Source organism: Elephantulus edwardii, unplaced genomic scaffold (genome assembly GCF_000299155.1).
Source record: "Elephantulus edwardii isolate Elephantulus edwardi_28Jun2011 unplaced genomic scaffold, EleEdw1.0 scaffold00006, whole genome shotgun sequence".
NCBI lineage: Eukaryota > Metazoa > Chordata > Mammalia > Macroscelidea > Macroscelididae > Elephantulus > Elephantulus edwardii.
In genome coordinates, this window is record NW_006399756.1 from 18,512,267 (window position 1) to 18,540,109 (window position 27,843).

The following is a 27,843-nucleotide window of genomic DNA, read 5'->3' on the forward strand; positions in this document are numbered from 1 at the left end:
GGTCCTTGGAGAAGGACATCATGCTAGGAAGAGTGAAGAGATAGCACAGGATAGGAAGAGTCTGGATGAGATGGATTGATATGGTAACTAGAGCAGTGGGGGTTGGTGTGTTGCAATTAGTGAGACTGGTTCAGGACAGGGCAGGGTTCAGAGCTGCTGTACTTAGGGTCACAGGTGACTCAACAGCACATAACAACAATAAGAATTTCAGTTAACTCTACAACCACCTTCCACATGTAAGACCCAGGAAGAAGTTTCATAGGTGAAGAAGCTAAGACTCAGAAAAGTCAAGGTACTTGCCCCACAACCTACAGCAACTAAGTGGAAGGCCCAGAAATTGAACTGACTGCAACTGGTTACAAAGTGCCAAGTGCATTCTATTTTGCTTCACAAGTAAAAGTCAGGTGATCTGCTTTGTGCTTGGATTAAAAAAAAATAACTCCTACACATTTTATATGCGTAACTTTCTCTTTTCTTCTTCTCCCCCCTTTTTTTAATCCTCAAAGAAGAGCAATATTGTACCTGTGTTCACCCGACTTTTTGTGTTAGACATCGAGCCGATTTACAGGGGTGGGTGTGAGACAATGAGTTCGTTTGAATTTGTTAGCATTTTCCAGATCAAGAAGATGTTACACAAAAATTGCCCAAGAGAAAGATACACTCCACCTTTGTAACCTGCTGGTAATCTCACAGTGTTTAATTTGAGCGGAGTCCAGCAATTTACAGAGGGCACGAAAGAACTGTTGCTCCACAAGGTTTACAGTTAACAAAGGAGAGAACAGAAAGCCTTACTTGTTCTCACAACAGTATGAATTTAAAGAACTATATGGGGTGTGCATTCTACAGGAAGTCCAAGTAGGAAGAAAAATGAAACACTGTACCTTGCATGTAGCAATAAAAATGAGGGATTCATTGTAGCAAGAAAGGTCACAGCTGGCAGGCGCTATCAGTGAGGCAATAAGGTATCTGGTCCATCTTCATGGCTACCTTTTAGAGTCATGGTGTTTAAGGGGAAAATAAAAAGTCTCTTTCTTTATATTAACAAAGTCACTCCAGTCAATCTCTTTAACTCACCTACATAAAAAATTGTGGAAGTGTGGTTGGTAACAAACTGATACCAGTGAAAAAATTGTGCATATCTTTTGCATTTGTGCAGTGTTCTCATGACAGGTTGTTTGTTTAAATAAGAGGCCAAAAATATCAACAGGGAGCTCTAGTGGCCTACTGGGTAAGAAGCTGTGCTGTCAATTGAAAGGCCAGTGGTTCAAATTCAAGTCAGGAAAACTAGGAGCAAACTCCTATGATGTCTCTGAAAACTCACTGGAAGTTCAGCTATAACTTGTTTTGACGTGACAAGACTGGATTAGAGTTTTTAGTTAATGACTGACAGAACATCAGGCATTATATAGAACACATAAATTTGCTGACCCAGAAGGAAAAAACAAAAAGGCTGGTTTCCTCCATGAAACCAAATAAAACTTCTTATCTAACCTGAGGACACAGTCAGAGGAATCAGTCTACCCAATCTTATTACTGCAGGTAAGTTAATTTACTGATTAATGCAATGAGGTAACAAATTTCAGAACAGTTTGAAGATTTTAACACAGAATATTATACCATGCTATTACTAATATTATCAACTGTTATTCTTTTTTGCCAAATAAAATGCTAAAAATGACAAAGGTTTATAATGTCAAGCATTAAATAGTCCCATTATATACTAATTTTTAAAATTCTAAATCCAGTTATTAAAATGAATAGATAAGATTGGAGAGACTATTCTGAAGTAATAAAAATTTATAGAGAAACATTTTTAAAGGAATTTCATCACAAATACACATAATAACTGAGAAGAATGTTATATATAAGCTCAAGACATACTACAGGAGTTTATGTAAGCCATATATTATTAACTCCAAAGTCTGACTTTGTTCATTATTTACCCACTTTTCCTTGCTTGCTCCTCATTTATGCCATAAGAAAAAGACTGACTTCATTTAAAAATCTTCTGTTTATTGAAAGATAACTAGTAAAATGTGTATGAGGATCCAAGGAGGGAGGGGCGAACAGAGGGGTGAGGACAGACGGGGATGGGGGGAGTGTCACAGGGTCGCACAATTTGATGGATGGAGGGAGGGGTGGATAAAGAAAATGGGAAAGATCCAGCAGGGATCTGAAAAGACAGGGCATAGTTTAATGGTGATTAATTTTATAAAACATAATGAATGGGGATAATTATATGAAATACAATGCGAATGAAGGATACAGTATGAAACACAATGTATGTGAACTTTGTAAGAACCAATAGAAAATAATTATTTTTTAAAAAGTGAAAAGAAAAAAAAATCAAAACCACAATGAGGTATGATTTCACTCCAGTAACAGTGGCAAAGTTTAACAGGGCAGCAGGTAATAAATGTTGTACAGGAAGTGGCAAGATAGGAACTCTTATACATTGTTGGTGGGACCATAAAAGGTACAACCATTCTGGAAGGCAGTTTGGTGCTTCCTCAAAAAGCTGAACATAGAAATTTCATATGAACCAGCTATTCCATTAGTTGAGAATTGAGAACCGAGGCACAAATGGAGATTTGTACACCAATGTTCATAGCAGCATTATTCACCATTGCAAGAGCATGTAAACAGTCCAGATGTCCAACCACAAATGAATAGACTGAAACATTTTGGTACATTCACACAATGGAATACTATGCAGCACATAGGAGCAGTGGATTTATAAATTATTACCTAACTTGGGAGAGATTGGAGAGCATTATGCTGAGTGAACTAACTTAGTCCCACAAGGACCAATATTGTTTAAAACCATTATTGTAGAATGAGTGTAAGGATGTGGGGTGGGGGAGAGGAAGCAGAGGGAGGAGGCTGTGCAGGAGGAGGGGGGATTAATCACAGGGTTGTACAATTTGATGGGTGGGGAGGTGAGGGAAATTGGAAGAATCTGTTCTGGAAAACAATGTATTCGAATTCTGTAAATAAACTAGTCTTTAAAAAAATGCAAAAAAAATCTTATTTTACAAATATTAATTATATTTATTATAAGAATTTATAACTACTTAATTCTAATAAGTATTTTATCAATATATTCCAGCTTAAAGGAATTTTCTATTTCAAATGCTTTGGTGGCACACAGTTTAAAGGCTTGGCGGCTAATGGAAAGGCTGCGGGCTCAAACCCACCAGCAGCTCCAGGAAAGAGAGAAGTGCCAGTCTGTTCCTGTGAGGATGGAAATAAAAAATTGGAAACCAGGGGAGCTCTGGTGGCCTAGTAGCAAGAAGCTGCAACTACAATCCCAGAGGTGCACGGTTCGAATCCACCAGATGCTCTGCCGGGGAAGGAGGGGCAATCTCCTGTACCAGTCAGATCTGATTTGACAGTACACGCACACAAAAATAATTTTAAAAAATATTAAAAAAAAAACAAACTTGGAAACCTATGAGGTGGGTCGACCCGCTCCTATGGAGTAACTGTAAATTGGAAGCAACTCCCAGCAATGCACTTGATTTGTGGGAGGCATGTATTTTCTTTTCTAGTAAGATATTAATAGGGTTTTTGTTAATAAATTAACATAAAAACTAGTTCACCACTAATGCTGACTGAATATCTCCTCATCCTACTTCCAAGCACAGGATGTGCTAATAACAATTTGAGGTACAAGAGCCAATCATAACAAAGGAAGAAGTTCAAGCTGCTTTGAAGGCATTGGTAAAAATATAAGACCCCAGGAATCAAGGCGATACCAACTGACAAGTTTCAATTAACAGATGTTATAGCGCGCTGGATATGCTCACCAGGCTGTGCCAGGAAATTTGGAGGATAGCTTCCTGGCTGGCTGGTTGAATGGAAGAGATCCATATTTGTTCCCATTCCCAAGAAAGGTGATCCAACAGAATGTGGAAATTATCAAACAACATCATTAGCATCACATGCAAGTAAAATATTACTGAAGATCAGCACAAAACAGCTAAGACAGGACATTGACAGAGACCTGCTAAAAGTTCAAGCAAGGTTTTGAAGAGGCCATGACACCAGGGACAGCACTGCTGACGTCAGATGGAGCCTGAGTGAAAGCAAAGAATACCAGAAGAATTTCCATGTGTGCTTTACTGATTATGCAAAGGCATGTATGTGACTGTGTGAATCGTAACAAGCTATCCTAACTTTAAGAAGAGTGGAAATCCTAGAACACTTAATTACGCGCAAAGGAAAACTATATCTAGACCAAAAAGCTGTTGGCTGAACAGAGACAGGGAACACAGCATGGTTTAAAATCAAGAAGGCTGGACTTTCTCTGTACCTGCTCAATCTGTATGCTGAGCAAATAATGAACTTGGATTCTATGAAGAATGTGACCAGAGGAATCAGGACCAGAGGAAGACTCATCAACAACTTGAATTATGCAGATGACACAGCCTTCCCTGCTCAAAGTGAGGAGGGCTTGGTGCAAAAAACCAAGGACTAGTCTTCAATATGGATTACATCCCAATATAAAGAAAACCAAGATCCCCACCACAGGGCCCATAATCAACATCATGATAGATGGAGAAAGGACTGAAATTGCCAATGATTTAATCTTACTGAACCGTCAAGTAATCAAGCAACTAAAAAACATACTGCATATGGCAAGTCTGCAATCAGGGACTTCTTTAAAAAAGTGAAGAGCAATGATGTCAGTTTGAAGACTAAGGTGTACCAGATTCAGTTCATGGTCTTTTCAATCACTTTATATGCACTGGAGAGCTGGAAAGTGAATAAGGGTGATAGAAGGATTGACGCCTTTGAGTGGTTGATGTTGGAGAAGTCATTAGACTACCCCAAGGACCGCAAAAAAGAACAAACAAGTAAGTCTTGGAAAAAGTGTATCCAGCGTGCTTCCTTAAGGCAAAGATGGCAAAGCTTCATCTCTTATACTTTGGACAGAAAGGCTATTCCTTGGAAAGGGGCATCAGGCTTGGAAAGGTGGAGGGTCAGAGAAAGAGAGGAAGACTCACAATGAGAAGGACTGACACAGTGTCTTCAGCAATGGGCTCAAGTGTGCCTGAGATGATGAGGATGGTACAGGATAGGCCAGGATTCAGATCTATTGTTCACAGCGTCACGATAAATGGCACTCAACTTGATAGAATCTAACAACACTTCCCCTTGCTCTCTGGGAGTCCTGGTGGCACTGTCCCTGGGAAGGTGCACAAACAAGCCAAAGGCCATGACTCAGCCTCCAGCATCTGGAGTGCACCAGTGGCTCTGAGGGAGAAAGACGGGCCATCTCCGCCCGTCAGTGCAGCCTCAGGAACCCAATGGAGGGTCAGTATGAGTCAGCTCTGACTCCATGGCAGTGGGCTCCTTTCTGAGTTAAAGCAGAGACCAACTTTAATGAAGACCAGTCCATGCCCACTGCCATGGGGCCAGAGCTGACTTGTGGTAGACTTGCAGGATGGAGCTGAACTGCTCACCCAGAGGGGTCCCAAGGCTGCCAATCTCTACGGAAGCTTCATTTTTCTCTGGTAGGTCAGCTGGTGCGTCTGAACAGCCAACCTTCTGGCTAGCATTTGAATGCTTTAACCACAGCTTACCAGAGATCCGCAGACCACCTCATTGAGTTGAAATTCATTCAGGGTACACGCATGGGAGGAGACCCGTCTATCTTTCTCCTGCTCAGCCACTGGTGGAGTCAAATAGCCAGAGCCAACGTTCTCGGACACCACCAGAGCTCCCAACGTTCTCGGACACCACCAGAGCTCCCAACGTTCTCGGACACCACCAGAGCTCCCAGCATATATTCTGAATCCCAACTCTCCTTTTTTTAGACCAGATAAATGTTTGCTGAACAAATGTTAAGGTTTTAATGTATTCTATTTAAGTGCATTTAACACAAATAAGTTTGAGAACAGACTTTTTTTTTTAATTGCTCCTTTTAAAAAGGTTTTTTTCCATATGGACATAAAAATAAACCTTTTCCTGCAGATCAGCAATTGATTGAAATGAGCATAGCAATGGAGGGTGTAAAACTGGAGTGGTGGGGAGGGCAAAGGGAGGTGTGCCTCTAACTCCTCTAACTTCCTAGGGTGGAAAGAGCCCAACGGTGATTCTTACGATGTGGAAATCAGGCCCACACCCTTAATCTAGTTTTTTATAAAAAAACCCAAATCTGACAACAGCCATCTTTCCCAGGGCATTCTTCATATTTCCACCTGAGTTGGATAACTTGTTGCAGTGGCAATACAGAATTCATCATCTTTCCCGGCGCATTCTTTATACTTCCTGCTGAGTTGGATAACTTGTTGCAATGGCAATACAGAATTCATGGGTCATATTCACAACTCAAGGGAGTTCTGGAGGCCTAGTGGCAAGAATCTGCACTACAATCTCGAAGGAATGTGGTTTGAGGCTGGGTGGGAGAAGGATGGCCAATCTCCTCCCCTGTGATTAACAGCCTCTAAAAACCTGCCTTGGTTCAGTTCTGGCTCTACAGTGTAAGCTCCTTGTCTCCACTAGTAAGTGCAGGGGGTGCTCCACTCCGCCAGCACTTGTCCTCCTTGAAGGCACTGAGCTCCCTCACATGGTGGGTCAGCATACACTGTAACTGCCATGAAGCTAACTGCACCGTCTCTCAGGTCTGCTGTCACCAGTTCTCTGCCACCGTTTCTCGCCTTCTTTTACCATCTCTGGTGTTACAGGACTCTCTTGTCTTCTGGATCTAAGAGGGTCTCAGCACAGGAACCTCAGGTCCAGAGGTCATATTTCACTCACGTTTCTTCTTGATGGTGGTGAGATTCCCTGTTTCTGACTCTGAGGTGACTCACTTGAAGCCTAGTGCCATGGCAAAACTGGCCAATCCCATAGTTCGGGTTTCATACATCTCATTTGCATGGTCTCACCTCACAGGAGTATCATGTACTTAATTTGTACTATTAGCAAATTGCCCAATCCCCCTGGGGGGCCAGAAGCACCCTCTTTGTGTACTTCCACCAACGTTTTGGTAAGAGTTGTAAGATGGCTAACAAGGTCATATAAAAGCAATCCACTGCACCACTGAGGATAATAAAAGGTTATGACAGGATCACACAACACGGTACTTTCTTTCTCTTCCCAAATGGACAGTCTTCAAAAAGATTTTTTCCTTGTCTGGCAATACAGCAGTTTCTTCCTCTCTCTAAATAGGTATTTATTTAACTATAACTTCAAGTTTATATCTCAAGATGCAAAAGGGCAGCACAGAGCCATAAATGAATGATGAACCACCACGACACCCCTTTGATAATGACTTTACTTGGAAAAAAATATTCTTCAATAAAAAATTATTTTTTAATGTTAACTTTGTTCTCTTGTGGCAACGTTGGAAAACACTGTAGCCCAACAGGAAATACAGACGAAAGCTTCAAATGTAGAGCACACACAAAAAAAGCCATTTTAAAAGCTTATCCCCATCAAGTTTCCACTTGATATAAGTCGTACACAAAGTCTTAGTCCAATGGAAACCCATGCTGTGAAAATTCTGTAGCACCCACCTCAGAAAATTCTGTTAAATACATAAACACTGCTGAAAAGAAAACTTCTGGGCACAGGAAGTCAGACTCAAAGGGATACATAAACCTGATTTATAAAAAAAAAAATCCCAAGGAAAGTTATATAAGTATATAGTGCAACAAGGTCATAAGCTTAAATGCCCTTCACTGGAATATTTGAAAGTAAATTGGCATTTTAGAGATCTGCTTTGGTCGTCATTCTTTTCCTCAATTCACAGAGCTGCAACAGCATAAGAATGGCTTCATGTGTATCTTACAAACCAACTGGAAAGGTGGTAGGCATTATGGGGTAAGATACTTTTTTAAAAGGAGTATAATACTTTTTAATGGATTAAAAATGAACCCTCTGCATTCACTTGGACCACCTAAGGAGAAGGTTCTCCAAATAGGGTTTAAAGCACATCTTTTCTTACCACTATGGAGCTCGCTAATATCTCATAGAACCTCACAAAGCAGTTTTAAGAGCAACTTGAAAATATTCTCTAAGAACTTTACTCAATGACAACATCCTCTGTTCTTTTCATTACAGGACCACAGCTTTTTGATGTAAGGCTTTAACTGAGTTGTAATTATAAAGCAAGTGATAAACTGCACTAAATTGGATTATTTTGTAACTTGGCAGACTTAAAAACACTCATTGGGCTTAGCCAAGCAATTCTTCTCAGCATCAGGGAGAAAAAAAAAAGAAGTTTTTTCAAGAGATCTCCTTGAGATTCGGAAAACATACCGACATATCCCACCATCCAAAATAATGAAGAGAGGAACTTTTCTAGGGGGTAAAAAAAATTATGTCTAAAGGTTTAATGCTTTCATATAATTCTTTTCTCTAAAATATATATGATTAGATAAAATCCGTAGCTAATATTAATCCAATTGTGTAGCCAATTCGGTTTCCATGTTGTAGAAACACATCAAACCTTAATTTACCATTTTTGCAATAATTTGAACATGGCTTTTTAAAATTTCAACCTGTACTTATCCAGTAGTACTGAAGTTAATGATCTGAACCAGTGATTATGATTATAAAGCTTTTCTATCAGACAACCCAGGACTGCAATGTCTTCCCCATCTGTCTAGCTCCGCACTCCTGTCGCACTTGCTACTCAAGGAAAGCTTCCGGAATAAGGAAAAGGTAAGGAGTCCCTGACTTAGGACAGGGTTCCCTTTGTGTTCTTTTAGCTTTCACTGTCATTGCCTTTTAGTATCAATATCTTTATAAATCCAACCTTATCTCTAGAGGTTGGCACGAGAATGTTAATACAAGCAAAGGATAGGTTGAAACACTGTATGTAGGACATACTACTAATTACAAAATACATATAAAAGAAGGTTATAAGTGTGGTTCATTGTAACTCAAATATGCCCTTAAATCGGAATGTATCTGTATTCACTTTCTTTTTTCATATCATCTTATACTACTTTCTCACTACTACTACGAATCAAAATTTGTTCTTCTACCAGCTCGTCTAGCTCTCAGGGCAAGAAGCACATAGTTAAGACTTTTTGTGTTGATTTTTCTAAGGCTCTTATAAGTGATTTATCAGTAAGTGGGGTCAGAAGGATGTTCTGATCTGTCCTGTAGAAGAGCTTAGCTCAGTTCCCAGCTAATCCACAACTTCAAAAATAACTTATCCACGCATTGTTCATAATGAATATTATTTTACTTTCTATAAATTATAAATGAAAATATCACAGGAATTGAGTGTTTTCTTCTTTTTAAAATTATTATTTGAGTGAAATTTAGAAAGCAGATTGGTTTGTTTTCTGACATTCACTACAACACCCACAATGTAGTCTCGTTTCCCCACTTCCCCCTTATAATTCTCCTTTTCACGAATCCTTCCATACGACTCCTTTCACGTCTTCTGGCTTTATCCATGGGCAAAACTGTTCTTTTGACCTCATATGGATGGTTATTCTAAGGAGTGAATGCCTCCCAGGATTTGCAATCTTGAATCAAATGACTATATTCTACCTCCTCGAGCAGATGGTCTTTTTCCCAGGACTGGTCCCTCCGCCATGCCCAAAGTATGTAAGATGAAGTCTCACCGTCTCGGCCTCGAAAGAGTGCCATGGTTGCACTCCTCCAGGATGGATTTGTCCTATTAGCAGTACGTGGAATATTCAAAACTCTTCACCAACCTCACAATTCAAAAGGCATCAACTTCAGTAGTTTTTACTATGTCGTGTGGAATTGAAATTATTTCGTGTGAGAACATGATGTAGGTGCAGGGAACCCATTCCTATCTTGGAGGGGTCTACAGACTAAGAACATGATGTCTCATGGTGTGGCTACACCAGTTCCTAAATTTGTGGGTGTGAACAAACCAGTTAGATCCTCTGTACTTTGTTTTATTGTCAATGAGAAATGAATAATTATTGTCGTGGGCTGAGACGAGAACTAAAAAGGGTAGTGGATGTGGAGTACAGAGAGCAGCATCTGGTCCATATTAAGTGGTCAAAATGTACTGTATTATTTCTCTACACATTCAGGCACTAGCCCATGGTGGGGAAGTGCCGGGCACTAGATGAAGGATGGCGTGAGGAGAAGGACAGATGAGAATATGGCTAGAAGATGTATAAAACCATGTTGTACAGTTTGCAGTCACATTAAACTACCTCTTTACATACTGAAATTAACCCTACTGCTTCCATTGGTTTTGTTCTTATTGCAACTCTGGGATATTTCTTTTAGAGAAAATCCAGGAGACAGGGCAGATAGCCCAGAGTTTTAAAGCATTAAGAGTCTGACCTCAGATGAAGTAGGTGCTAGTACAGCCAAGAGCCATACCTATTAGCAGCCAAAAGCCATATCTATCAGTAGCAACTGAAAAAAAGGAAAGAGTCACCTTTTATTTGCAGATTCCAGGATAAACACTTCTAAGACATGCCATCCTAGCTCAAGCCAGTGGCTCATGCAAATAGCACAGTGTTTGGTCTTTGATGACTGCTCCCAAGGAAATGCTGTTAAAGAGCCTAATTGTCTTCCTGATGTGCTAGTCTGAGATTGGAAAATAGTCATTTCATAGGCTCTTTCCTCTGCTCTGTCTTTATTAAATAAAACCACTGCATTAACATAGAACCATAGGATAGACTGACATAGTATCTGCACTAATAGGTTTAAAGAAGTGGAAACTGTGAGGACGTCGCAAGGCCAGATAGGATTCACTCTGTTGTGCATCAGGATGTTCCTGAGTGGTGTAGTCTGTAGGGAGATATGCTGCTAACCCAAAGGCTGTGCTTTGGCAGTTCAAACCCACCAGCAGCTCTGAGGAAGAAGGAGGGGCATCTCCTCTCGGGCAACTGACAGCCTGAGAAAACCCAAGGAGACTCGGCTATGCATGGGATCTGATTCAATAGCAGTGAGACAGAGGGGCTGTCATCCACCCTGTGGCACATGACGATATTACGAGAAGGCACTCAATAATGCCACGGAGTTACTCAGACATGAGAACAATCAACTCTACAAGATCCAAAGGGTAACATTAGCCAAGGATAAAGATCAGACGTAGGAAAGGAGAGGAAGAAGGATGAATGGAAACAAGAACTGCAAAGAGGGTGTGGGAAGAGTGTGAGAACATGGGAGGTTCTCAGTCAACATCATAAAACAAACTGCAGATGGTTGGATGTGATACCAATCTGCTCTGTAACATTACACAAACACACACACACAAGTTAATAAAGCTTTTTCTTAGGGGATATTCAATAAAGTTATCACGTGAATGAACAGAAAGGCTTACAGTTAAAAAGTTGTTTACTAATCATTTTTAAATACTTTTGCTGATGGTAACATATGAAAATGATTAATTCCACAGCCTTTTAAAATACTTGTATATGATTCCTTCAGTTTCCTAATAACTTTATAATCTTATGAGATAAATTATATTGTTAAATTTCCAATCTGAAAACAAAATAACCCAAATAAATAAAACACTTGGCCTCCCTGATCCGCAGAGAGAAAGGTTATATGATTCCTCAGCAGCACAACTGATTAAAACCTAGAAAAACCGGAGCAGATGTTGAGTTTTTAACTCTTTTGTCAAATCAGCACAGTAGGCAATAGTTTTAGATACTATAGAGAGGTTAAATAAAAAAAACAAAGCAAACAAACAAAAAATCCCAGATCCCTCTTCAAACACACACACACACACACACACACACACACACACACACACACACCTAGAAAAAAAACTCACTCAAGTTTTGTGCTGTTGAGGTAGAACTGACTGATAGCTGACTCTCCCAACAGGATTCTGAGGCTGTAAAGCACATGAGAGGAGCTACCCTTCTTTCTGACGCAGGGCCACTGGCAGATTCAAACCACCAGAGTGACCTTTGGGCCAGCTATACAACTCCTTATGAACTAGGTCACCAGAACTGCTCTGATGTGTGTTTATGTGTATCTATCTATATCCATTCTTCCATTATAGAGAACTGTGTTGCTAACCAAATATCTGCATACGAAAACACACACACACACACACATACAGTTTACTAGATGGCAAAAAAGCTGTGGAGTCTTAAATAACAAAGAAACTTTTAGTTTTAGAAAACTTTAATCAATCCCTGAATTCTACCAAAATATAAAAACAAAACAAAACAAAATTTATGGGCTTTTTTAAATTAACATGTTTCATGTTGGGTATGCTGCTCATTTGATGTTCATATTAAATTTAAGCACAAATAGAAATAACTAGCAAATTACATCTAATCTCACCAAGGTGGTCAAAACATTGTCTTTCAGAACCTGGGATCTCCCTTGATGATTTCCTTCACTTCAGAAGGGAATTATATGAATGGTGCAGCGAAAGAGGAAAAGGCATTGCTATCCAATCCATTCTGCCAATTAAGCCTCTTGGTTACAGTAACAGCAAGAACGCCCCAACCAACCAAGTCTTAGTGGAAAGAGATGTTCTGTCAATGGGATGTTCCATCAAGGAAGATACCCTTGTAACCCAAGTTCAATAGGTGCAGCCCTACAAGAATTCCCAAAGCCACCACCAAAGGATCACATTCCCAAAGAATTGTCAAAGTGACACATTCATTGCTTTCTGTTCCTTTAACATACACAAAATTCCATTTCAAGGGCAAAACAACATTTCCATGAGATAAATGCCTGTATAGCATCAAATGACTAAACCTCAATACTTGTACAGGTATCATGTTTTGTAGGTGTATGAAATGTTTACACTTCTTTTACAAATTAAGGCTATTATGAGACAGGCAATATTATTTTCATTTTATTGGATCAGGAACTGAGAATCAAAGAAGCTATGTCATCTGTTCAAGAGTCAAAACCTGAACTTGGGTCCTGTGACCTTGCGCTCAGGGGTTGTACCTTTATAAACATTCTTCACAAGAGCAATGACCACTAAGATTGGGTCCGAGAATGGAAAGAACACATGGAATGTGAAAGAGCTGGTTCTTGTTCCAATGAGGGCAAGAAGTCAATCTATTCACAATCTCTTAAAGAAGAACTGGCTAGAACATGAATGTTTTTAAAACAAGAAAAGGAGTGTGGGCTATAACACTTTGGTTTTTTCACCACTATATGACAATGCTTCTTTATATTCACTTCTCTACAGTTCATTCCAAGTATGACAATATATGAAGAGAGGCTGTGAACTCAGGGAAAGAAAATACACTGGTCATGAACAACAGAATTTATTAGAATATATGTAAAAATTATTAATATGTTTTATTAATACTTTCATTATACCTGCTCTCCCAAGATAATGACTTTCATGATATTTAATTGTGAAAATTAATGGAAATATTGTTAACTGTATAGTTTTATATTTTACATACTGAGCAACATATATTGCATAGTTTCCAATGACTATCCAAAACACATAAGAAATCATACATATGATCTATACTTTGCAAAACAAAACAAAGACAACAGCTAAACACAAATTGCATGACTATTTGGGGCATTAATGGGTACTGACTAACTATTCAAGAGTATAATAATCATTACACAAAGCATTTCTAAGGAAAAATGTGTCTATTTAGGAAGACTAGTCTTGGAAGCCACATTAGGACTTCTGTGATTTCTGAAATGAACACCTACTGTTAATTCAAAAGTTTAGATAATATTGATCAGTGCTAATAAATTATGAACATGAGCCTTCCAGCTTAAGATTCTTTTTTTTTTTAATTCCGTCTTTGATTATAGGCACTGCTCATGATTTAAGGTCAAAATGTAGTAAGAACAATAAAACCCAGAATCACCAGGAATTGTTTCCAACATTGGGACAAATAAGCAAGATATACTAGGAATACTGACTTCTTTGTCCCTGGTGCTCATCATTTCAGCCTGATTAAAATGTTAATTTTTCCATATGTGACTAAACAGTCAAGGCGCAAACAACTGGAGCCAGCACGGTGAGCTCACAATCATTGCGGGTGGGTAAACTGACAACATGTAACTGCATATTAAGACAAATGTAGAATTTAGACAAAGTATTCCGTCTCTTTTCAGATGTATACTTTTAAACCTCAGGAACTGTTTTCAGTAGATGTCATGCCTTTTAACTTGAAAAAAGATAAGCGCAAATAAGCTCCCAATTGTCTCCCCAATATGTAAACCACATCTCGGGCTGCTGTCTCTCCCACTCCTTTGAAGTTTCCCTGAAATGTCATGTGTTGTGAAGACTGCTGTGCATACGGAAGACAATTTGCTCACTCTCAGAATTCTTACCGGTTTCCACTGCTATTTGGTATCCAGCCTCTAGTCTCCGAGATGACCTTTCCAGCCTCTCGGTGTTATCGAGCAGATGTGCCCTCTGAAAAAGAAAAAGGGGGGAAAATCAGACGGCCATCTACAATGTGTTTCCCTCCTTTCCCCCCAAATAATGCTTTCTTATGCACTAACATTTAAAGAGGGAGAGGCACAGTCCATTATAGAGAAATTTTAGCAGATCTTCTTCCATTGTGCAACCATGACAGCGAGTATATTTCCAATCAATTGTGTCCGGACCATTCACCTTTCTGTTTTGAAAGGCGGATTCATGTTGTGTGTGGTCACAGAGAATTTTACTCCCAAACACGGCTCTATCGGAAGCCCACAGCCCTGACCACAGCCCACGGGCTCTTTTCAGTCTCAGCAGAGGTGGCTCGATGAGATACTTGTGTGGCTTGATGATCCTATTTGTATTTATGTTTTATGAAATGCACTCATTTCAAAACTGCACTTGTTCTTTTGATTCCTGCAGACAGTAATTTTGAAACAGGAACTTCATTTTTAGGGGAAGGAGCCTCAATTTTGGATGTGTGGTAAGGTGCCATCTACAACAACATATGTGACTAACACAGAATACTAAGTAGCAGTTTTAAGGCAACTAGAAGCAACCCCCAAGAAATAAGGAGTACAATTGTCTCCACACAAACAGATGAACCCAATTGCAGGTTTATCCCAAACACACAGAACTCAATCGGAAGTAAACGAGGTTTTAATTTGTGACCTAAAAGTAGAATGATGATACACATTTATTTCACTTTATATCTGATCAGGAAATAGGAATATTTCCCAAATTCTGAGCGTCTAAGCTTGCTTTTCTACATTTAGACAGCTTCTCCCCAGCCCCCGCTTTCAGTCATTAATAATCCCACACTAGCTCAATCAAGGTTGCCAGATATTTATAAGCTAATCAAGATTGTGACTGGATAAGAATACACACATGAGCATGGATGTGCGTGTGTACCCAGAGCACTGTATGTATGTATCTGTACACTTGTGCATTCACAAATATATTTGTATAAATTACTACCTTCCTCCCTCAAATCTGGGTTGGAGTCTGGTCAAAAAGAAAGAAAAAGCACAACTACAACTCCTACAACTTTGTGTTGTTGACAGATGTCACTTAAAATCGAAGAAATGCTTTCCAATAATAATAAAAAAGGAGGTGCCACACATACAATCTGAGTGGCTGTCCGGCGAAACGATCTGCCGTGCTCTAATGAGCCCCCATGGATCCTGGAGATGCAAGCTGTATTGACATGCACACTTAAGCTAATACACCTAGACCAGTGCCTCCAAGCTCTAGCAGCCAGGGATGCTGACAGAATATCTCGCTTCCATCTTCAAAGAAAGGAAGTGATTAGTATGTTATCATTACCATTCAAAACGTGATTTCCTTATTCCCTCCCGGCATAGGTGACACATCTGAGATGCGGCCAGACGTTGGAGGCAGCTAAAGCCACATCAAAGCTTTCCTTGAAAAAAAAAAATTTGGGGTGGGGGGAGGTTGTGAGGGAGGGAATCATTAAAACAATGCATTTAGAACAGAGAGATAGGACCTGATGTGAAGGTCAGGGAGCTGCAAAACAGTCTATAATAATTAATAGAGTTGTCTAATATATAATGGAGGAAATTAATGAAAAAATTTCCTCTGCCTCCTCCAAGAAAAAACAAAAACAACTAAATCCATAAAAGGGAGAGAGGAAGGCTGGCTTCTAGTATTATGAAAAGCCAAAATCTCTAAAGACTATAATTGAGGATAATAAAAAAAAACAAGGGCAGTTCTAGCTCGTTGGTACAGAGGACTATTTTTTAAATAAAATTAAACACTTTGCAAAGCTTGTCAAAGCCAGCTTTCATACTACTAGCTCTCTCTGCATGGATCTGGAGGTAGGGACGGCTGGTTCTTCCCTTCAGTAACTCTTATGTCCCACCTCTGCAAAGGACTTTGGCTTCAAATTGAGGATTGTTTAAAAAGGTATCAGTCTGATCAGTGAAATAAAGAACAAATCTGAATTTTAATCCAGATTAAGAGAACAAAGATTTTTGTGCTCATTTTCATACTGAGAATAGTTCCCATGTTAAAAGAAAGCATGTAGCTACTATAGATTTCTTATTTAAAAAAAAAAAAAGAACAAAGTTCAATATCAGAAATGGACATTCTAATGAAATTATAACATATAATGTAGAAAAGAAAACCTTAAGTATAGAATGAATTGGGGGAATCCCAGGAAAGAGAGTAAAATCAGATTATACTATGTGTGACTGTACTGGTTTCTAAATTTCTAAAAGGACATTTAAAGAAAAATGTATATTCCTGAAAAATGGGAGCAACTCTTCTCCAGGTCAGTTCAATTTTATCGGCGTAAATCTGCACACAAGAGGTTTACCAGCAGTATTCCAGCAGGATCTCACTTTGTATTTTGGAACCTCTTCACTTAAGTCAAACTAAAATCAAGTTCTTGTAACAGCGGCGCTATTTACATTGTTCCCTTAGTTGTACATTGCCCTGGTCTCCTGAATGAAAGGAAATCCGCTACAGGAGCAGCGGATGCTTTTAACTTGCCCCCACTCTCCATCCCAAACTCTTTCTCTCACCCTCTTCTCAACCCTTTTCAAAGCAGGTAAGGGAAGCTGTGCAGGAGCTTCAGACAGCGCTCAACGTGTGTGGGGAGCTTTGCTAAGAGCAGAGCTTGAGGTGCTGGATTCACAGAGCGCTCAGCCAGCCAAGGCCGGCTCCTCACCTCTGCACCACCACGCTCCCCTCACGCTCATGCCATGTGAGCAGAGCCTGGAGGGAGCACCCGAGAAAAGGCCTGGCACACCTCAGACCCAAACCAGCAAAACACCACATCTCCCAGTGCATGAGTGCTTGTCCTCATAGCACTGGTACAAGAAAGAAAACTGGGGTTACTTTCAATCTACGATTTGAATCCTGGCTGTGAACACTCACTGCACAGCCAACCATAAACCGATGCACTGTCATTCATCGGCTGCCTCTCCTATAAATACCAAGGCTGCAACCATAGGAAAAACTGTTCAGGAAGAAGTAACAAAATCTCCTTCCACTGCATTACTGCGGTCGCTGGAAGAGCTAATTCTTGCATTTACAGTTCCGTTAGGGGCTACAGTTTCAAAAGCATGCATTCCAGAACCAGAACTGAAGGAACTGGTCCTAGGAAACAACAAAAGAGTTAAGCCCTCACACAATACGGAACATGCTTTTTAAAAAAATGCAGACCTGATACATTCAGCTTTTAGAAAGGAGACTTCCAAGTTCACACAAAGCAGCTTAAGAAAATAAATCTTTGGGGGGGAAATGTTGGCTGTAACGAGGCACAAGATTTTGTCAGTCGAATTCGCTGCTTAAATTTTAGGCCTGAGAGTTTCGTGCAAAAATTTTTAAACAGATTTCCAAGTCTATTGTTAGGCTTCATTAACATGTGAAAATTCAGATTCTACCTGAAAAGGAGCATAAGCAGATAGATATAAGCAGATATCCTGCAAAACACTGTGATGGATCTACTAATCTTTTTATTACGATGTGTGTGTATGTTTAAGAGAAAAAGAAAAGAAAATACACACAAGAATGGTGAGGTTTTTCTTTACTCTCTCTTCCCTTTATGTATATTATTATTACTTTAACTAAAAGAATACACCATTAATGAATTTTAAATGGGAAGAGCTGATGAAAATCAGAATCTTTAAGTCTCTAAATTAGCTCACCTAGAGATTACTGATACCATCATCATCATCATCATCATCATCATCATCATCATAATACATAAAATCTCAAACAACCCAACTTCTAGGGCAATCTCCATCAATGAAGTCAATCTACATGTAAAAATAATCCAGTGCTTTCATGCTCTGATTATTATAAGAAATGAAACACTAATTTTCAAACTGCAATACAGGCCACTAACATGCTCTAATGTGGAAGTGATAAATTTCTCTCTATATAAAAATATATACAAAAACTTCTGTATCTTTGACAGGAGTCCAAAGAATATGTGATATGCTTAGCTTGATAAGCAAAAGCAACAAAATCACCTAGCACACCTCACTGAGATGGACTAAAACGATAAACACTGCTGCAAATATTTGCTGGGCCATAGAAAGAGTCCAGAGCCGCTTTGCAAAACAGACTAGCAAAGTCAGGAAAATGAGAACTCACTTGGGTGCTATTTCCTCCAAAAGGGAAAGTGTTTAACAATGACGAGAGCTTTGGCTCTTCTTAGGTATCTGTGTACACAGACTCGCAGGGCATTTATAACATATGTGTGCTTCTCCAGAAGGATAATGGATCCATAGTGTCTTGGAATTTTGAGAAAGGAATTTAACTTAAAAACAGTGTCATGAGAGTATTCCAGAATATATTTTTTAAAAAATACTGTATTTTTTATGAGAAAGCAACACAATAAGAATAAACCTGAAGTAAGAAGCTATATTAAAACTGTAAGCTGGTACCATTTGAAGGTATGATTTCCTTTTTTTCCCCATGGACTTTCAAATATGTACTTTCCTCTGATGCTATCAAACAATGATGCCTGTGATAAGCATGGTTAGCATAGAGTTGTTTTTTAAAAATCAGCAGGAGAAACTATTTCCAAGCAGTATAATCAATAAGTGTGTTATGTATAGAGTTCCCAGGGAAAAAAAAATAACCCAAAGATCTACTTCAGATTCAGAAAATCGCTCTTATAGGGAAAAGCAGAATTAAAAAAACCCCAACACACCAACCTAGGAAGTACTCACCTCTTCACGTAATTTTATCAACTGCAACATGAATGCGCAAAAAAAAAAAAAAAAGATAAAAAGGAAAGAAATGGCAGGAAAGAAAGATCAGTTGTGTGACAGGATACAGAATTAACATTGACAATTTATCTGTTTACATGTTTAGCATTTAAAAATCACAGACAAACACATTAAAAGAACCTAAACATAGACTACATGCAGAGTTTTTTGAAGGAATAAAGATCACTTTCTCACACTGTCACATTAAACAAAGAGAATAGTGTGAAATTCTCTTTTAAAGTACATCTAAGACACCATCATGAAATAAAGGGGAACGACTTCATAGAAGTCTATATTATAAAGAAAGAAAACAAGTTTACTGTTCTTCTCTTCTAAGACTGTACCACTGAAGAGGTTTTGTATATACAAGTTTTCAAGATGTTTCTATTTTGAGCCATGACAGCTGATTTCAGATTTCACCTATAAATGAAAATGATTAATAGTTCACGCTTTGATCCCAATGAGTATTTAAAACAACAAACTATTAGGTTTATAATGTCATACTTGTACCTGCTGCAGTAACAGGAACGCATTGGGATGGAACATTATTTTATTTCAGAAAAAAAGCTACATAGTACTTATTTAGGGCACAGTATCGGAAAAATACTTCACTATTCTTAGAAAAATAAAGGTTTGCCTTTAGGGTTTCATTTTGCTTAACTCATCACATGCAGTGTCCCCCCGCCCCCATTTTTAAATTTTGTAGGAGCGTCTTATAAATTTGGCGATCTCAATGGCATACGTCTTTTTCATTTAGTCTCTAGTTTGTTTTCACTAAAGTTCAATTGGGGAGAGAAAAAAAAAACCCCAACAAAACCCACAATCTTTACCTGCGAGTAAATTCTATGATAGTGTGGAAAATTTACCATTCGCTTTAAACATAACAGGCAAAAGCAAGTTGCTTAATTCTTTAGAAACTAGAAAATGTATATAAACAGAGATCTGGTTCATTCTGTGTATGTTCTGTGTATGTGTGGTTTAGCTTATTCTAATGTAAGCTTGACAGTACTCTAAACCACAAACATCACCATAGAGCTGATGTGATTCCCACAGTATCAGCAGCGAGACGAAACTGAAACCTCTTCTGCAATACACTGTAAACCATGTTCTAGGCCTGAAATGTGCATCCACAGCAATTCAGGTCTACAACTGATAATTTTTAAACATCCAAGTATCTGTAACATCTGTTATAACACTTGACATATGCAGGCCAATAAATTAAAACTATTTCTTTGGGAGGAACGTGCCATGAATTGCTCACTATACATCTTCGCAAAGTATCGTGTTTACTGTCACCCGGATTTCTCAATGCTTAATGCTGTTTTTGTCTCCAATTCCAGGGAGCCCCTGTGCATTCCTGCTTATTCTGTTGTTTGTTCTATGAAAAGTGCAGAACAAAAGAATGAGATCTCAAAATTGCAATGAAGCCTTTACAAAACTGGGTAGAGACTATTCTATAATGAGCCACAGCGCATTTAAATGTAACTTTTAATATCACCCATTCAAAATAAACAAGAAAGCATTTTTTAATTAATATACTCATCCTGTGTCAGCAACAGCCCAAGGTGTCCCAGTAAAACACTAAAAACACAAAGTTACTATTCAAGTAAAATGTGAACTCAACCGCCTGGCCTATCACATATCAGAATCTTTCTCTTTGCTCGCCCATCATCATGGGAGAAAAAAAAAGGCCAACATGAATTCTTCCCAGAAGAGAGGCGATCTGCGCATTGATCGCACGGCTCTCTTTTTCTTTCTGGGGGGACACCATTCTTCTGTTGACTATGATACTTAAAGGGCCAAAGTTTAAAACTACTCCTCGGCCATGGAGACCATTGGGGGCATGCCACCCTGCCATAATCAATGAGTGTTTAAAAATGCTCCCCATTTGTTTTTTCAATAGGTGCCAAACAAAAACCGCTCTATCTTGTTTGTGCTGCATGGCTGCCTTCAAGCTCTACACCGGATTTGCAGCTAAGCTTGGTCATGGGAGGGTTTTTAATCTCTCTGTATGTGTATGTGTGTGTGTGTGTGTGTCAATTCAGCTCAGAGTTGACTCATTCAAGTACACAAAAGATGGCAAGATGCGGCCGGGCCTGCTACTTTCCTATGTGATGGGAGTTCCCAACCCCATCGCTGGTGTCGTCAAGCTGCAAGGCCACCATGTTGAGTGTTCATCCTCAACTGCTTTTTCCCCCCAAAACAAAGATGTGTGCAACCCTCCTTCCCTACCCCCCCAATGCAGAATGCAGAATTGCATACAAGAGGTAATGCACGCCTTTGTGCGCTGCAGAGATCTGGTTTACGCTGGTCTGAACCAGCGGAATCTCTGGTGGCCGGGGCCTCGGCTGCGCCCGGAAGGAGAACGGAGGCGGCCGCTGAGCGTGGTGCGCAGGCGCACAGCTCACGTGACCCACGGCGCGCTCTCCCCTCCCCCATCAGCTCTCTCTCTTTTTTTTTAAATATAATAAAAGCTGATAACGCCACCGCCGTCTCTGTCCGCATACAGATAACGAATAAATGCTGAACTCTATTAAACGCCCTTTACACATTATCGTGGGTCGAACACACAATTTTCTGAACTTAGGATGACAGTCTATTTATTTGGCTATAAACCCTCGGCACGTAAGGAACAGATGGGGGCCCGGTAATGATCTGCTCCGCCGGGGCTGCGGGGAATGACACCGACCTTCTTCAGATCTCGGGGAATTAAATTGACCGACTTCGCCCCCTGGGCTGGAGCCGAAGTTTGACACACTTTATGCACAGCAAGCCCAAATCAGAACTTAAGAGGACGTCGTATTAAAATATTAAGTCATCCTAGCCCGTCTAAATACTGCTTTTCACCCCCGTAAAAAAAAATTTCGGCACCTTTGGAAATCTCTGGGTCTGGATAGTTTCTGAACCTTCTATTTTGCATTTTACTCAAAGTTCCTGATCAGTGTAATTCTGCCTATGACAACTCAGACACTCTCAGGGTTTCAAGAAGGAAGAGTCTGAAACCTCCTCTGGGCCCCATTGTCAATCTCCAGGAAAGAGTTCTGTGACTTAATTCTAGAAGTTGTTTTTCCTTTTCCAAGACTGGTTCCACTTTAAATGCCTCACTACTTTCAAGAAATCAACTCTTGGGCAGAAATAAATGTTGCCACCTGACCTGGAAAATATGATAATTTTTTAATAAAATGGAATGATAATACTTTAAGACAACAGTTTTAACGAAGATGATAACCCCAAAAATTAACTAAATAGACAAAGTAGATAATTTTGTCCGTCCTTTGTAAATCAGAGATGAGCTAGATTCTTGGTTATGTAATGGATTCTGTAATACAAAGACCATGACGTTGTCTATTGTATGAAAGGCATAAAAATGTATTTTAGAAAGTCCTTATTTCTGAGATTTCCATGTATCTTTCTATGGAAAAATGCATAGATGTTTAAGAGCTAATATTCATTATAATTTATTTGGTAGATTATAATACCATTAATAATCAAATGTGTCAAAAAATGGAATTCTAAATAGTCAAAGTAGGACACAACCATTATTATATCCATGTATTTCTAAATCCTCAGAATCTGCTCTAAGGAAATGTATACAAACCCTGGAAAAGAACTAAATTGTCATCGTTTAGTTTACCTAGTTTTAACCAGCAATATAAGCCCCCTTTTTATTATTTTCCTTTCTGACCTATGTTTTTAATTGACAAGCTTCCCCCAATTTCTATTTTTTGTCACATTTGGTCTCCATGTCCTCCCTTATTTCCTATTTAGTACATGGGCAGGGAGTTCTAAATATCAATTTCTCAAAAATGAACTTGAAAATAAACATAGGGAAAGCAAATATTTCTTACATCAATTTTATCTTACTCTACCCTGAGTGGAGAGGTGAGAAGGGGGAGACCACTGGGCCACAAGAATGAATATGAAGAGCCAAGTTAAGACCTTTTCTTTCTTTAAAGAAAGAGCTTCTGTTTTGATTCATAGTCTGAATGAATGCTAATACAGATTAAAGAGCTATTCTTAAGTGACTATACCTGGATAAGCATGCATTTTAGTTAGAAGGATTTTAAATTCTATATTAGGAAAAGGAGCTTAAAATCCAAAATTAATTACTTCATCATGATTTGGTACATGTGAGCAAAATATTCAAAACAGTAAGTGTATCTCTTTGAACTTTCAAGCCTAATTCAAATTTTACACTGGAAAGTCCACATAAGCAAGAATCTAACAGTTACATACTCTCATGACTATAATTTATCATGCTCTATTTATTGAAGTGACAGTTCCTTACAAAGAAACTTCAGGTTCTCCAAGCACTTTCAGAATTTTTAAGTTTGATTTATACAAGTCCAGGGGAAATCTCTGCATAATCACTTTTAAGTGACAGGAATATAATTTGAGAAATTCAGAAAATAGGAACTCAATCTATTTTTATGGAGTATTTTTCTTTAGGCAGAAAAAAAATCATATGTATGTAAGGCAAATGTTTTAGGCATATAAAATGTCCATTAAGAGAAGTGAACATGTTAAGAGAGAGAAAAAGACAGAAAGAAGATTCCTGTCACAGTACTACAACATCCATTACAATAAAGGAGGCTGAATTAGACAGCAGCGTTCTCCTCCTTTCTATTTCCTCTACTTTAGGCAGTAGATTCAAGTAAGGGAAAGATCTACAGTTGTGGGGTTTTTCTCTTCTTTATACTATGTACCCTCTACTTTTTAAAAATAACATGATAATGTCTCTCTTTTTTTCGCAGCAAGAAAAGGAAATGAAATTATAATTCAATCAGGAGGTACACACAGGAGTTTACACCTCCTACAAAAAAGAAAAACATACGCTCTCATTTTCGCATTATTTATTCTGAGTAAACTCCCTATATCACAGCATTGCTTTTTATTTGATGTGTTCCTTATCCCCCCACCCCTTAGCTATTGTCACATTTCAATCAAAGAGACTAAAATTCCTATGTGTTTACATTTATAAACTCAAGCTGATAACATCCAAATAGTGGAGTATGTGAAATTTGTCCAAAACCAAATATAATCAACTCAGTGATTCCTCTGCCTTTTTAGAGGTAGTGGAGTTGGAAGAGTTTTAATGTACAAATATTATCATTAGGATAGATTGTATCAGTATTGAAAGAAATATAGTATTTTGAGATGGTAAATGCAATTATTCAATTTTTATTATGCATATCGGCATATTATGCTTCACTACCTTATTAAAATGTTTGGCTTACTCAATGAATGAGTTATGTTCACTTTATTTATGTGTTTTTACGATGCTTGTCAAAGGAACACTAATAAACACATCCAGGTCTTACTACTTCTTTTTTTTTTCCAGGTCTTACTTTTAAAGTTCTCCATCACTTATTCTTCTTAAAAATGTCAAAGAAAAGCAGTCACTAAGATTGTTGGAGACTTTTTTAATGCCAGTTCTGCTCTGAGGTTCTTTAAACTCTTAACAAGCCATATGTACGATGACTAACGAGTTAAAGAAGTCTGCCGTTTTAATTGAAGGAAAGAAAAGACACAGTAATAAGAGTCTTATGACACTGCTGTGTGATCCAATGAGAACGCACAGCTAAGTTTAAGGTCCTTTTAAGAAGAAATTGCATCTTATTTTTGCCTATGCCCATCTTAAACTGCAAAAAAGCCTTCTCCTATTATTATGATTATTGCAATTATTACTTAACAGAGGCATGTACTCTACATGGGCATCCCAGTTCCACCCTGGTGCTTAAAATTTGCATTTTGGTGAATATATTTTTTAAGACGCTACACAACGGGTGCCTGAGCCACCCTGTTGAATTTTGAAAGCTTACTTTCATTTGTTTTGTTGCAAGTGTTGATTTAATTATACCGCATTATTATCAAAGCTGTATTATGTACTTTTTTTATTCCTTTTACATGTGTTTGAGGTGAAGACCTTGGCTTTGTCTGCAAACAGTGTGTTTCAAGTTATTCCTTAAGTACTAAATAATAAAGAAAGGAGAAGAAAAGATTTTTTTAAAAGATAGCAGACAGTGATCACAAGGTAAAGGGTTAAATGTAAGATCTCCAAGAAACATTTTGAAGTTGATTAAGACTCCAGCTTTGCATTAAACAGTATCGCTTCCACATGAGTTGCTGCTAATACTGTTAAGGAGCAGCTTGAGAGCCCAGTGTTCCACTGACCTCCTTCACCCTCCAGCCACCCACCGGGCCTTCCTGATTAGCATTCTACCTGGTTCTCTGAGGAATTCCCATCATCCCCCAGGAGCTCATTCCGGACTTCGTCACTGTAGGCGATCCGTGACCTTTTCTATAAAACAAAACAAAAAGGGAGAGAGCAGGATGAACGTTAGAAAAGTAAAGGCTGTGTTACTGGTATCAAGGCTGATCATCTCAAAACTCGAGAGCCCCCTAATGGAAACGCACTGGTGAAAATCTGCAACCCAAAGTTAGAGAAAGTTCTTGAACTTAAAAAGTCTAATGTAAATTAGAAGGCTTTTAAAAAAAAAAGACAATGAAGGAAAATTCAGTATTTTGTGAACACTCTATTAATATTAATAAATGGATCAGAACTTACATATTATCTTGTATAGCTTTGTTAAGACCATAACTAAGTTGAAGGAAATGCATCGACATAGTTATGTATCTGCAACATTTACCAGATTCTACTTCTAACTGGAGGCCACGAGAACCTTTCATACTGCAGGACAAAGTGGAATGTACAATATAGGTCTTTTTCAAATCTACTTCCTGAATATCTCTACCTATATGCCCTGGAATGCCTGGAATAGCTCGTCTATATTTCCTTCATTATTGTGATTTCATTAACCAGAAAAAGAGATCATTTAAAAGCCCATCCTTCTTCCAAAGAGTAATTGAAGTGTCCAAGTCCTCTAGAAATAATGGCCTAATGAAAAGTAATGGGGATGTGGATGTGTGTTTGAAAACAAATTTTCCAATCCGAGCAAATAGAGGCAAGTAGGTTTCCAGTCCACGCTTCACAGTCCCAGTAAATAAGTGGCCAGTAAGTCAGTGTTTCACACATTACAATTTTGTTTTGCAAGAAATCTGCCTTTACCTGTAAAGTCACAAGGCCATAACTGTAAGCAATCTATACATGATCTAAATGTACACATATTTGGAAAAGCTAAAAAGCTCAGAAAATTACTTGTGAAGCTGGAGTTGAGCCTCTAATCCTACCTCAACATTCCTGCTTCAGATTTCAATGCTGGTTTATGTTTGTTTTGTTGCCTTTTGTGCTTCTGATGTAACTAAGAAATAAGTCAGTTTTGTTTTGTTTTTTAAAAAAGGCACTTGGAAAATAATACTGAACATTTTCTTCCTTATGGTCTTCTGTTTAGGATATAGTATATCTTATCTGTTAAACTGTCATCTGAATCAATATTTTAAAGAGTCTACTACTAGTCTCTGCGAAACCAGTAAGATTTTGAATTAGATCTTTTTAAGCCTTTGAATGAATAACACTGCTTTGCTATACCTTGAACATAGAATCATATTAGGTTCTGAAAAGTCTTAGATAAGGCTAACCAGCATACTTAAAGTTCCCTACATGAACCTTAAACACACAATTAAAAAAAAAACAAAAACAACCCACATAAAATTATTTCTGTGGCTAGTTTTCAATTCTACCAAGTAGTAAGTACTTGAGAAAGAATATATATGACAGAGCCATAGAGAATGGAGTCTCACTCTTTGGTAAAACCCTAGTTGGAAGCCGGTGATTGTAACATAAAATACAAGTAAACAAATCTAACAAGTCCCATGGAATTCTAAATGAAGCAGTACCTGAATTGAGACTAGGATCTTGTGGTCCTGACACAAACATAACTCAGTGCTCATTCTGTCACACGGAGAAAAAAAGTACAAGAAATGCAAAATGCTGACGAATAAAGATGGTGTATCCTGCCCTTGACCTGCACTCCATCTCAACCCTGCCCCAGTCTTTTCTCTGTCACAGATGTAAGTCTTATACCTCGGCAACTATAATTAGTGATGTTCAGCTGACAAAAGTAAACAAAGCTAACACTATGGCAGAGAGAGAAAGAAAAAGTGGAGATGGCATAAGCCTGAGTTCAGTAAATCCTATGTTTTTATCCCATCTCTTGGCAATTCAGGAGGACTCAACTCATTCATGTATCAGCACAGTGGACTTCTTACCAACAGCATGTATTATGTGACCTTTCCTTGCTTTAACTTCTACTGATACCATTAATTAGTTAACACTGTACATTCATACCGAGTTGTATTGGAAAGTGCAAAATTCCAAGGACAGGTCACTTCTTGGTCTTCTTTATGACAATGGCTTGATCAAGCCAAATCTCCCTTTCACCCATTTGGAGATTCCCACTACAGCAGTTTCAAACTAGCTGAGTAAAAGTATTTTAAAGCATTAAAGGAAATGAGAACCTTTAAACAGGCTGTGGTATCAGAGCGGACTTTTTAATTATTCATTTCATCACTATGGGAGACTAAAACATCCCACAGTACGCAAGAAGATCATATGGAGATTGTTTTTGTTTTCCCTTTTTTTTTTCACCAAAATACCAACAAATTGGCATAGATTATTCAATTCATTGTATTTTTATTTTGATTTGTGATACTTAAAAAAGGAAGGAAATGACAAGTGTGTATCTTTAAATATCCAATCTTGCTTTGGTAGCATCCCTGGCTTTTTAAAAACCAGCAATTATCAGTGTACATGCTCAATGATAGAGGAGAACTACAAATTCATCGACAGCTGAAGGGTGGTGG

At 38.5% G+C, this 27,843-nt stretch overlaps 1 protein-coding gene across 1 annotated transcript in view; it reads right to left on the reverse strand.

Annotated features, from left to right (window-relative positions):
* VTI1A (vesicle transport through interaction with t-SNAREs 1A) overlaps positions 1-27,843 on the reverse strand; it is a 446,001-nt gene that overhangs the window by 317,946 nt on the left and 100,212 nt on the right. Inside the window, exons 4-5 of the mRNA XM_006879932.1 lie at positions 25,304-25,381; positions 14,245-14,329 (exon numbers count right to left, since the gene is read on the reverse strand). Coding sequence (XP_006879994.1) covers positions 14,245-14,329; positions 25,304-25,381 — 163 coding nt within the window. The remainder of the gene's footprint in view (positions 1-14,244; positions 14,330-25,303; positions 25,382-27,843) is intronic.